The following is a 12431-nucleotide window of genomic DNA, read 5'->3' on the forward strand; positions in this document are numbered from 1 at the left end:
GTCTTCCCATACCTGGAATGGTCTCTCTCCAGTCTCTGCCTCTTTGTTACCTTCCTCTTGGCTGCCTTCAAGACTCAGTTCAAATCCTCCCTGCCGGGGAGGCCTTTCCCAGTCCTTGTGTTGGGACATTCAGTCGGGTCTGACTCTTCCATCTGATGGATCTAGTGATCCACGTGTCTCCCCAGTGAGAACCAGAGTCAGGGTCTATGTTTGCCTTTCTTTGTATTCTCAGCACTACGCTCAATGTTGTATGTTGTAAGTATTTAATGAAAACTCATTGGCTGACCGATGCCAAGCTGCTACTGGGGGGAGAGTTTGGTGGAGAGGACCGAGGAAGGCTGAGCAGGGCTCAGATCCTAGCTCACCTGCTGCTGACTTATTACTTTAAGTAACATTCCTGTTGGCTAAGGGCTAGACCCTCTCCTTCTAGGCTACTGCAGGATTGCAAGTGGTAAAAGTTCAGTGGCCACGCCCTAGTTACAGTTATGGTCATCTTCTGAAGTAGGGACCCACGCTTAATTGTGAGGTTGTTCTGAATGGTTCTCCAGATACACGGAGAGTAAAAAGGATGTAGCCCAAGCTCTCTACTCAGATCCGCCAAGGCAACAGTTATATTTGGTAGGTTTTCCCCTGCCTCTCACTGGAGGCAGTATGGTATTGTTGAAGAACACTACCTATGGAGTCAGAGGACCTGGGTTCCAGTGCGCTACCAATGTGACCTGGGGCAAATCACTTGACCTTTCTGGGCCTCAAGTTTCTTCCTCCAAAAAATGAGGGGCCTCTAAGACATTCACCAGCTTCACTATCTTCTGAGCCTCTGCTTTCTTTCCAGGCTCTACCGCAGAAATCCATCATTTCTGCTCATTCATTTTTTCCTTGGAAATAGCAACAGAGCATGCCCAGAATTGGGACATTCTTCTGGGTGGAAGGGGAGTAAGGAAGGAAAATACACACACACCACACACACACACACACACACACACAGCACACACACACATACACACACACACACACACACCACACACACACACACACACACACACCATGCTGGCCATGGTCATGTATAACTGAATGGTCTTCTCAGTTACCCAAATGGGAAAGGAAGGAGAGAAAGCCCTACACCTTTCTCTGTGTAGACAGAGTCATCTTGCCTCTATAACAACTAGAAAAGTACCTGTCCCCTTGGTGGTTGCTCTTCTTTAAAACACATGGCTTGGGGCAGAGTCACATGTGGGTTTATCTGTCCAAATTTCTGAAGTATTTTTATCTCCTTTACCTGATAAACCTCTCCCAGCCCTACATCTTTATACTGTATAATTAGGGGCAGCATGGTATAGAATAAGATTCTTAAAATTTGTTTAGGAACCCTCCCACAAGATTTTGTTTATATTATTTGGATCTATAGAAAATGTAGCCTATTAAAAGTTAAAGCATCCTTGTATCATTATGAAAATAGTTTTGACCTCATACAGACCCTGGGGGGATCTGAGACCCCTATGATCCTGAACCACACTGAGAACCAGTGGTATAGTGAATGCAGAGTTGGCTGCACAGTGAGAAGACCAAGTTCAAGTCCCTGACAAATATTGCAGGGTGACCCTGTTCAAGTCACATAACCTCTTAGTGCCCCCCCAGGAAGCTCTTTTGGACTGTTAAGTGGCAGAGTATGCACCAGTTTGCATTGGTAGAAGGAATTTCCTCACTGGGAAATGAAACTAAATCACTAAATCATCCTTCCCAACCCTTCTCTCTCAAGATAGAAGTTAACCTATTTAAGAAATCTTGATGTACCAAAATTCAAATTCAGGAACATAAAGACAAATTTGAAAATAATTATTGAATTACTAAACAGTTCACTTCAGAATTTCTTTCAACAATGTACTCCCCTAGCACAATCAAAGTATATTTTATATTTATATATATATATATATTTTTTAAATGCAGCATTTTAAAGCTACATCTGCTATTTAGAAAAGTACTTATGTCCCAGTGTGGTGCTCAGCAAATATTTGTTGGACTGACAAATGTGATGTCTACTTGACATCTGGCTTTACCAGATGGGGCCAAATTGGCCACCAGATTCCCTCAAAACCACTGGACAGTTGAGCCAAACAACTGGTTTAACTTCATTTTTCCAAGGAAATGATGACTGTTTTGATGGAATTGATCAAACCAGTTGATTGTTTTGGCATCGTGTAGACACCGTCTCCTCATGGGTTCTGCCCTTAGCCACTCATAGTTTTGTTGACGTTAATGAGAACTATCATCAGTCGACCTAGGAAAATATAGAGGTTTTGGTTGGTTTCTAAAGGGAAAAAATATATATTAATGCTGAAGGGTTGATTTTCTTTTTTAAAAAAAATTCTCATGCTTCTTTTGGTTACTTCTTCAACATGCCTTAAGACAAAAAGGGAAATTTAGCAAAGGAGAATTTGGCAGCAGGAGGTATGGAAGGAGAAGGGAACAGTGTGTGGGCAAATGTCTGGGACTTGGGATGATACTTTCCTAACAAGACACCTCCAGAAGCCGATAGGGACCTTCCTTCTTATTCCACTTAGGTGAGCAACAACACTTTCTTCTCCCTTCTCCAGATATCAGGGTAGACTTGGAGTAATTTAGGAGGAAGTGGTAAATAATAGAGCATTTAGGGGGCACCAGGGGCACACATAGCTTCACCTGTGGCTGGTAGACCTCTCAAAAATAATACTGTTCTTGTTGCCAACATCCTGGGCAAAGGAGAGAATGTTCAAACAACTAATTTATTTCACTGTACTTCTGTTCTCAATGAGTGAGATTTCTGTTGCCAGCTTGTTTCTTATTTTTGGCCTGGTCTTGTGAAATACCCAAGGAGACATGATGTCAAAATTGCCTCTTTTTTTTTTAAGCAAAAGCTACTGACAATTTTGTCTTTTCTTATTTTTTCCTAGGGCAACCCTGGATCAGACAATAACAGAGACGGACCCGTGGGCCCAAAAGGAGAAAGAGGAAGACAAGTAACTATGAGGGAATTTGAAATTGCTTTTGTAAAATGGACATCTGTGAAGTCTAAGTGGGATGGGATATAACACTTGGGTTAAAGGATGCCACAACCAGAGACTGGTTTGTTTTAATACTCAAAAATCGAACTGTGTGATAACTGAAAGGTCACTCTTTCAGTTGTCCTACTGATACCTGGGGAGTGTCTATTTTTGGTTCTTCCTGTGGACTGGGAGCAAACGTCTCAATAAACCTGCACGTTGCTGTATTTGACGGTTAAATAGAACGTTCCTTCTGAAATTTAAAATACAGGGACATTTGATAGAACTAATGACAGCAGGGAGAGTTTGCTTGCCTCCCGACATGTTGGAGGAGCACATTGTAAAAGAACAAAATATTCTTGTTGCTATATGATATGAATAGCGTGCACTCCTCAGATGCTGGAGACAAATCTGTCTAACTTAACAGCCCCAGATTTCACACCAGGTTTTTGAGTTGAAGAATTTTTTTCCTTGCCGAAGTATCTTTTAAAAAAAATGGACTTACCTCGACTTTGTTTCTGCTCCTCACTCCTCTTTATTGCAGAAGTATTTTCATGACTTCCTAGAGTTGTGAATGGTAAAATAGACTGATAAGCCACTTTGCCTCCCTCCATTTGGATTTTGGAAGGATAGTATTTTGAGATGTTTAATCAGATGGCGTGTTAGTCACCACAGTGACTTAGCCAAAGGAATGAGTCCTGGATGACCGATGTGTAACCCACGTGTAGGGAAGCCAAAAAAAAAAAAAAATGAGCACATTAAATGACTGATATGCAACATATTTCATTAGCAATAAATGGCAATAAAATGCATGTATGAACTTAATGGATGGATTTTATTTAAATATGATATAATATAGCCAGAAAATGAATTGAGAGATGTGAACAGATGGAGTCATCTAGTTGGTATTTTTTTTTTTTTGCTTCTTGTTCCTCATTTCCCAAAGAAAGATGTGAATAATGGCCATTGGAAGGTGATACAAAAGAAAAGAACCTCTCTCTGCCTCTCACATTTGACCCCATTGGCTTCTCTGGTTTCTTAAAATTTCATTAAAAGATGGTGATATAAAAATGTTTGTACTTGTCTTGACATTGAAACGGCTTGTTTCCTTGACAGGGTAAAAGAGGACAACCAGAATACCAGGGTCTCCAGGCTCCCGAGGAGACACAGTAAGAACCCATCGAGACCTGGAGGCAAACCTCCTTCTGACCTTGGTTGTGACTGCAGCGGTTGGTCTCATCTTGGGGGGGGGGGGGGAGCAGCAGAACTTAGGTGTTTTCCATTGTGAACTTACTGGCTTGATCAGGTGCTCTGGGAGCAATATTGGCATTAGAGCTCAGGGGCATCTTCCTGACTTGGTGACAGCAGTAATCACCACCAAGGGGGAGAGTTTCTCACGGTAGCACAGCAGACCTGTATTCGGTCCTCACAGAAGTCATGCGACATCATCTAAGTCCAAGTTAGACTTTTAGATATACCTTGGTGACTCTGGACTCACTCTGAGTGAAAGGAGGGTGGGCTTAGAATCAGAAAGGGAAGTAAGAGGTCATTTTGTCCCATAGCTTCATTTTACAGATGAGGAGGAGACTGAGGTCTCAGAAAAGATAAGTGATTTGCCCAAAGTCATACAGGTAGTATTTAGCGGAGCAAGAATTTGAAGCTAAGTATTCTGATACCAGATCCAGCATTCTCTATCTCATAGCACCCCGTATTCCTCAAAACAAATCCCCAGATGTAACCATCTGTGTGAATACCAAATTTGTTGAGTTTTCTTTTTTTGTTCTTTTGTTAATACTTGGACCTGAGTACATGGAATAAATTGAAATGAGGCCTTCTCTTGACTATTGGTAAAGCACTGAGATTATAGAAGGGCCAAGGAAAAATATTTTGTGATAGGTGAAAACATGATTAATGAGGTACATATAAATTCTTATATTTCATACTAGATATTATAGTAGATTCATTCTTCTCATGTTAATATATTAGTCTAGCACTTTTTAGTATATTTCCAGAGCTCCTTTCTGAGGTAGGATTAATTATTCCCCCCGCAACCCCCTGCAAAGTCTCACAACAAGAAAATTAGGGCCTGAGTTTTGATGAGTTTAAAAACTTGGGTACAGCCTACAATTCCTTTCTCAGTCAGATGATAATTGTGGACTGGTCTCATGATCTCAAGAAAGAAACATCTTCCTGTGGCTCTGAGGATTCAGGCCCCTTTGCTTGGCAAGGAAAAGTGGATTCAAAGGGGGAGGGGGAAAGGAAAAAGTCTGAAATATTCAAAAGTTATTGGCCTCTGGAAAAATACAGCTCATTAATGCTGCTTTAATGTAGCTACGGATAAACTAGCGTGTTAGCTAATCATCTCCCATCCCAAAGGGTGTGCCCCTCTTACATACCCCCGGAAAACATTTTCATCATAAAGAAAGAATATTGTCCATAGGCAGTATCCTACGGTGTATGGGAAAAGGAAAAGCTGGTCTTACAGAAGTGAAAGCTTCCCCAAGAGGCTAAGAAGCATCATTATTGACTGTTTATCCTATGCCCTCTTTAGGCATCACTGCTAGTGGGCATGATCAGTATCCTGTGTGGGTCATGCTTCTTATTCAAGGGCAAGACTGAGTCAGGATTATTCTCAAATGGTACTCCATTGTGTTGGCTCTTTGTGGAGAAAGATGGTGCTCAGGGTTCCACAGATTACTGATGAGCCAACGTGACACAACTGAGAAAAGGTCAATAGGAACATCGTTTTTAGAGTAGCTAAAACACAGGCTAAAAATGCGGGAAGGCATCACAACAGAGGGCTGGAAACCACAAAGAAAAGCAGACAGTCCTAGTGACCATGCAGTAGTGCCCGGGATGGATGGGCACCTCGTAAATGAGGCTGCAGCTAAGAGAAGACACTGAAGATCACAACAGATGGTGAAGGGCATCTGTGGTCTGTAGCCAAAGGGCAGGCTACACTTCTAACTAGTGCAGAAAGGACCCATTCATCAGGCATTGACCTTTCATCTAGCTAACTGAGCAGGACAGAACCGGAATGTGAATGGTTTGCCCCTTAGATGGAGTGTGATTAGAGTTGACATTTTCTATCTAAAGAAATGATTGCTTTTTCTCATGAGCTGCAGTCCCAGATCCCTGCAGATGTTCCAGGACTTGGTTCAGTCATACTTGGACGCTAGCAGAACACTATGAGTCCTGAAGATCAAGCCACTTGGCACCAAGAAGCTGAAGTATTCGTTTTCAGAGTTCCCATCCATATTCCCAGGCACTTCATCTCTTGCACTTTTCCTTCTTGGCCAGAAGCCAAGACTACCTAGGGTGCTTGGTCCGTCTTTCTGGTCTAGTCTTGAGAGAAGCGTGGAGCTGGGGGTGCAGGAGTCTTGGTTCTGTCTAGAATGGTCAATTAACATTTATTAAGCACCTAATAGGTGCCAGCACTGTGCTAAGTGTAGAGAATACAAAAGAAAAATCAAAAGATACAGTTCTGCCTTCAAGGAGTTCAGAATCTAATGGGGGAGACAACGAGCAAACAATTACATACAAACAAGCTCTGTGGGATAAATAGGAAATAATCGAGAGAGTGAAGGCACTGGAATGAAGAGGGATTGGATAAGGCTTCCTGTAGAAAATGGGATTTTAATTGGAACTTGAAGGAAACCAGGAAAGCAGAGAAATGAGAAAAAGAACATTCCAGGCATGGGGGGCCGCCAGGAAAAGTGCCTAGAGCCAAGAGATTGGAGGGTCTTGTTCGTGAAACAGCCAGGAGGCTGGTGTCATTGGATGGAAGAGGACGTGTTGCGGGGTAAGGTGTGAGGACACTGGAAAGCTAGGAAGGGCTAGGTTATGAAGGCCTTTGAATGAGGTGATAGGGAGCCACTGGAATTTATTGAGAACTTGTAATGAAAAACTATTAAAGAGGGCAGCTAAGTGGCGCAGTAGATAAAGCACCGGCCCTGGATTCAGGACTCCCTGAGTTCAAATCTGACCTCAGACACTTGACACTTAACTAGCTGTGTGACCCTGGGCAAGTCACTTAACCTTCATTGCCCTGCCCAAAAACAAAACAGTGTCTGAGATGACATACAGGCCTCTAGGCTAGTGCCTACAATGCTTGCTTTATTGTGTGGCAGTGAAATTGAAATGATGCGATGGATGTATAAAGTGTGCTAGAAACATTGGCCATTAGAGTTATTACAACTAAGAACCTTAACATTAACCTGAAGCCAGAATCATGGTGTTGGTAGGAAAACCTTTGTAGCTCCTCAGAGTGGGGAGAAAATCCATGTGACTGGGCATCATTTTTTTAAAGCCAGGGCTGCCTTCATTGGCTCGTTTCTTAGCATAGTGTTGGTTTGTTTTGTTTTTCCAGTGAAGCAGGTTATATTGCTTTGAATAAAATGGAATAGGTTTGGCCACCTTCCTCCCACCCCAGTCACCACCATCTCCCACCTGCCAGTCCTCAGTGAGCAAATGTAGCCAAGAGCTCAGTTATTTTGGGGACTGATTATCTGCTGTGCCTGATTCTCCAAGCCCTTGGCTGATCATCCCCTTGTCTCTGGCTTGCTGCCTTTTGGAAATGGCACCAATAATTGAGTTTATTTGGTGCCTGACCTGGTGAAATAAAAAGAGATGAAATCTGCCTTAGTCAATGTTGCAGTTCATGAACAGATCCGGTAAGAGAGGAGTGGGGAGGGACTGTTGGCTAACATGGATTTTCAGAAGAACGGTGTCCCTCATGGTAGGAATAGTTTTCTGAAAACATATTGAGGCTACAAATGATTTTCCTCTCAAAAATATCACATAAGAAAATGTATCTGTAACAAAAAATACTCATTTTGTATGGCATTTTTAAATATGAAAAAGAACTTAGGGGCAGCTAGGTGGTGCAGTGGATAAAGCACCAGCCCTGGATTCAGGAGGACCTGAGTTCAAATCTGGATTCAGACGCTTGACACTTACTAGCTGTGTGACCCTGGGCAAGTCACTTAACCCTCATTGCCCCACCAAAAAACAAAACAACAAAAAAAAAAAAACAACCCTTAGTTTCCTTGATTTCATTTTTAAAATTTTCCCCAAACTCCTTTATCCAAAGGGCATGCCATACCCATACACTCTTGAAATCAGCATTTCCAGGTTTTCCCAATATGATTTAAGCACAGACACACCTTGGCCTAATTAATTTAGAAAAAGTTGTCCAGTGAGATTGCTCATTTTAAGATGGGAAAATAGGGGCTTTGGAGAGTTGGAGAATGTGGATTTGGATGCCAGCTCTGCAGTTCATACCTGGTTGACTTTGGATCAGTCACTCAATCTTTCCACATGTCAGTTATCTCAGCTGTGAAATTCAGCAGCTCTTGAAGTCCCCCCCACACACTCCCCAGCTCTAAGTCAGTGATCCCAGGCTTCTGTGAGATGGGCCTGTGCCATCACAGGACCCAAGTGATGAGGCTCTATCCAGAAACAGCTCCCCAGAGCACCTGTTGCTGTAAGAAATATGGAAGCTGAGTAGGGTTGGGCAGCCTTGTGATCTCAGCCTTGGCTGGTGGCTCTCTCAAGCTTGAGAAAAGTTAACTGCAGTGGGCTGAGCCATTCAGGTGTCCACATTAAGTGATCTCAGTTGGATGAGTCCCCATACAGTTACCTTATGAGGGGGAAATTGGTCTGGATGAGAAACCACAGATTAAAATTATGTGTGTATGCATAGGTATGTGTACATGTATATAAATGTTTGTGTGTATGTACATGTGTGCATGAATTATAGATTTGTGCATTGTGCGTGGGCATGCATGTGTGTATGAATGTATGCCCACGGGGGCGATTATACATGTATATATGGGTGTGGGGTGTATACATGTGTTTGTATGCACGTGTATATGATATATGTGCACATATGTATCCATGTGTATGTTTATTTACGGTATCCCTTTGGGGGCTTTTTGTGCTTTGTTTCTTCTCACTGTAGCCAAGGCATGGCCGAAGAGGACCAAGAGGCCCGCAGGTACAGTCATTCCTTTTTTCGCCTTCCCACAGTGAAGACCCTGCTGAAAGGACACTTGTTCACACAGTAGCAATACAGATGAACCAGTATCACGATGAAAGGAGAATGTGAACATGGAGAAAAATTCCCTCCCCCCCCCAAGGATAGATGCGTGACTGCAGACAGTCAAGGCAGATAGGATAATATGGGTTGGGGTTAAAATACTAACACAAAGGGGAAAGACTAAACAAAAGTAGGACGTAGGAAATAAATGGAAAGTTGTCGCACATGGAAGTGCCCCAGAGGACTGGTGCCCTGTGCCACAGGGGTGGGTTGGGGCAGTGAAGCTGATGGGGCGGTGAAGGAGAGTCACCTTTTGAGAGTCCCCTGAAGCTCCTGGATCAGTGTTCTATACCTGCAGGCAGAGTCCTCCTGAATGATTGTGACAATGCCTTGTGCTGTCACCCTCATCTCCAAAACCTGCTGGACCATTTCCTGTAATGACGATTTTTAAGGGAAGAGCAAAAAGAGAAGCTCATTGGAACCAGTGGGGCCCTTAAATCATGGTCTGACGAGGGTCACGGTGTTCCTGGCTCTGGCGTCCCCGCTCTGCAAACAGGGGAGAGACTCAGCCTTTTTCTGGGGCCCAGGCTGGGCTGAATGAGTGTTTTTAGAGACTGGGATGCACAGAGAGATCATAGAATCCTAGATTTTTGGAGGGACCTTAGAGGTCATTGGGTTTAGAGCACTGGAACTATAGCCGGAAGAGCCTGAATTTAAATTTATCTTCAGGCACTCATGATTGTGAGACCCTGGGCAAGTCACTTAACTGCTGCCTGCCTCAGTTTCCTCAGCTGTAAAATGAGAATAAAAACTGGACCCTCTCAGGGTTGTTGTGAGGATCAAATGAGATAATATTTGCACAGTGCAGGCACATAGGAGGCACTCAAAATGTTTGTTCCCAGGGCAGCTAGGTGTGCAGTGATAAAGCATCGGCCCTGGAGTCAGGAGGACCTGAGTTCAAATTTGGCCTCAGACACTTGACACTTAATAGCTGTGTGACCCTGAGCAAGTCACTTAATCCTCATTGCCCTGCAAAAAAAAAAATAATAATAAAATTTGTTCCTTCCTCATTTTACAGATGAGGAAATTGATGAGGCCCAGAAAGGCTGAGACTTGCCCAGGGCCAAACAGCTAGTGATTTATAAAGTAGGATTTGCACCCAGGTCTTTGTAACATCCAAGTACAATGCTCTAAGAAAATCAACCCCCTAGAAAAATGACTGCAACACATGATGAACTAGTATAGAGCTCAAACAAAAAATTGGGAATCAGAAAGATGAGGCCCAAAGGGGGTTGTACTCCAGATTGAAGGGGGGAGGGTAAGTAGAATATCTCTGTGAGGCAAGTCTAAGTGTTAACTGAGCCAGGAGTTAGGGAGATCATTTTTATTCTGCAACTGAAGGTGTAGACCCAGGGCCAGATCAGGGAGAAAAAGGCCACATTCTCCAGGCTCTTAGCAAAAAAGAAATATTTGGTCTTTTTGCCTCTTCCCTGTTCCTATTCTCAGAACATGCCTTTGGATGTCATCAAAATTGGCAGTGGGAAGTTACTCAAGAGAAATTGTTATGGGAAACCACATGAAGAGTCTTTAGGGGAGTAGGGAGATGACTTGGAAGTATCTATTTCATCCTAGCCATTTAGCAAAAGGATGTACCTTATTGTTACCCCAGTGTAGTAACACCCGGTTCTAGGAGACTGTAGAACTCTTGACAGCATGATGTAATGGCTAAGAAATATTTGACTCTTGTTTCCAGATATGATATTGAGATATTAAATATCTTGGTACAGAATAGAAATTTGAAGTTAAAATTTGGAGAAATTTATCCGACTTCAGATTTCAAGGGAAGATCAGGCCAAATTTCCTGAAAAACATAAAAAATTTTTTAACTAGGAAAACTAGGTACATTTTCTTCATCTTCAGTTAAACCTGAGTGTGGTTTGATTTCAGTCGGAAGCCTGAGGTCAGTTTATTCAAAGGTTTTATTTATTTACTGATTTCTATACCTCTGAAGCCCTAAATAAAATTTCTCAGGACAAATATAAAACAAAACAAGATTTAAAAAAGAATAGAATAAAAATCTAGTTATCAATTCTATAGGTGCCATCTACATATTCATTGAATCTGTAGGCCAAATTATATTACCTCTGAACAGGGTAGTGATGCATAGTGCATCTCTGTGAATTGCAAACTGGGAGGCTTTCATGCCGGTGTTATCTTGGTCCAAAATTAAAGGCTTGTAATAAGCATCATGTGTTGGAGTCTGGTGTGAGTAGAGCTATGTTTACGTTAGCATGGGGCAGCTCAGGGATGGTGACTAGATAAACAGGGAGTACATAATCTTCCTACCACATCATACCTGGATATCTAGTCACAATGAGAATTGGCATGTGTGTTACCCAGCCATCCATTAAGGGACAGAGTTCCTATAGAAATGGGGGAGATATTTGAAACAGAAATGAAGGGAGCTGGGTCAACGTGGGCACCGTGGGAGACTGAAAACAACCAGGGAGAGAGAGAGAAAGTAGAAACAGAGGCTGAGTCAAAGGAGTCAGATGTAAAGGAATCAGTCACTCTTGATGGAATTCAAGTTGCAGACTCTCCTGATGTTGGAGGCCCAAGGGGCATCCTCAGAGACCCACAAGCTCCTTCTCCCCAGACGAAGACCTCATTGGTGCCTCTGAAATTCTCTACATGTGTGCCCATTATGAGCCATGCAAAACTTTTGCGCTAAGCCTTTTTTGTTGGTTGTTACATAATTCCTCTGTACTCCTGATTAGCTCATTCTGTGACTTTCAGATATTTCCATAAGAATCAAGCAGTATCTTTTTTTTTTTTAATGAGGCAATTGGGATTAAGTAACTTGCCCAGGGCTAGTAAGTGTTAAGTGTCTGAGGTCAGATTTGAACCCAGGTACTCCTGACTCCAGGGCCAGTGCTCTATCCACTGCGCCACCTAGCTGCCCCTCAGTATCACTTCTTTAAAATAGATTTAAAGATTTGGGGAAATCAAATCACACATGGTCTTCAGCCTAGAAGGAGAAAAGGACCTTGCTAAGTGCCCCTCAAGGAACTCACATTCTATTAGCAACTTTTAGCCACTGTTAGCAGTAGTCATTGGGGTTCAGCCTCAAAACAGATGTTGATAAATCTCCTTTACTATGGCTTCCATTAATAAAACTACGTTTGTTTCTGATGTTGGACCATTTGACAATACTCTTGGACCATAGTCTTCGCTCTTCAGATATTCCTAACACCTCATTATTTAGAGACCCCAGCTCCAGTTGGGAGCTGGTACAGAACATTTTCTTCTCCCTCTGACTGTCCAACTTGGAGTTCTTCCGCGGCTCATGAGCTGTCAGAGAATGGGCAGGGATC

At 42.7% G+C, this 12431-nt stretch overlaps 1 protein-coding gene across 1 annotated transcript in view; it reads left to right on the forward strand.

Moving 5' to 3' along the window:
- The window catches only part of LOC122729332 (collagen alpha-6(VI) chain-like), a 112179-nt gene that overhangs the window by 43193 nt on the left and 56555 nt on the right, over positions 1 to 12431 (forward strand). Inside the window, 4 exon segments of the mRNA XM_043968161.1 lie at positions 2928 to 2993; positions 4134 to 4149; positions 4152 to 4186; positions 8980 to 9015. Coding sequence (XP_043824096.1) covers positions 2928 to 2993; positions 4134 to 4149; positions 4152 to 4186; positions 8980 to 9015 — 153 coding nt within the window.

The sequence above is a fragment of the Dromiciops gliroides genome, chromosome 5 (genome assembly GCF_019393635.1).
Source record: "Dromiciops gliroides isolate mDroGli1 chromosome 5, mDroGli1.pri, whole genome shotgun sequence".
Taxonomy (NCBI): domain Eukaryota; kingdom Metazoa; phylum Chordata; class Mammalia; order Microbiotheria; family Microbiotheriidae; genus Dromiciops; species Dromiciops gliroides.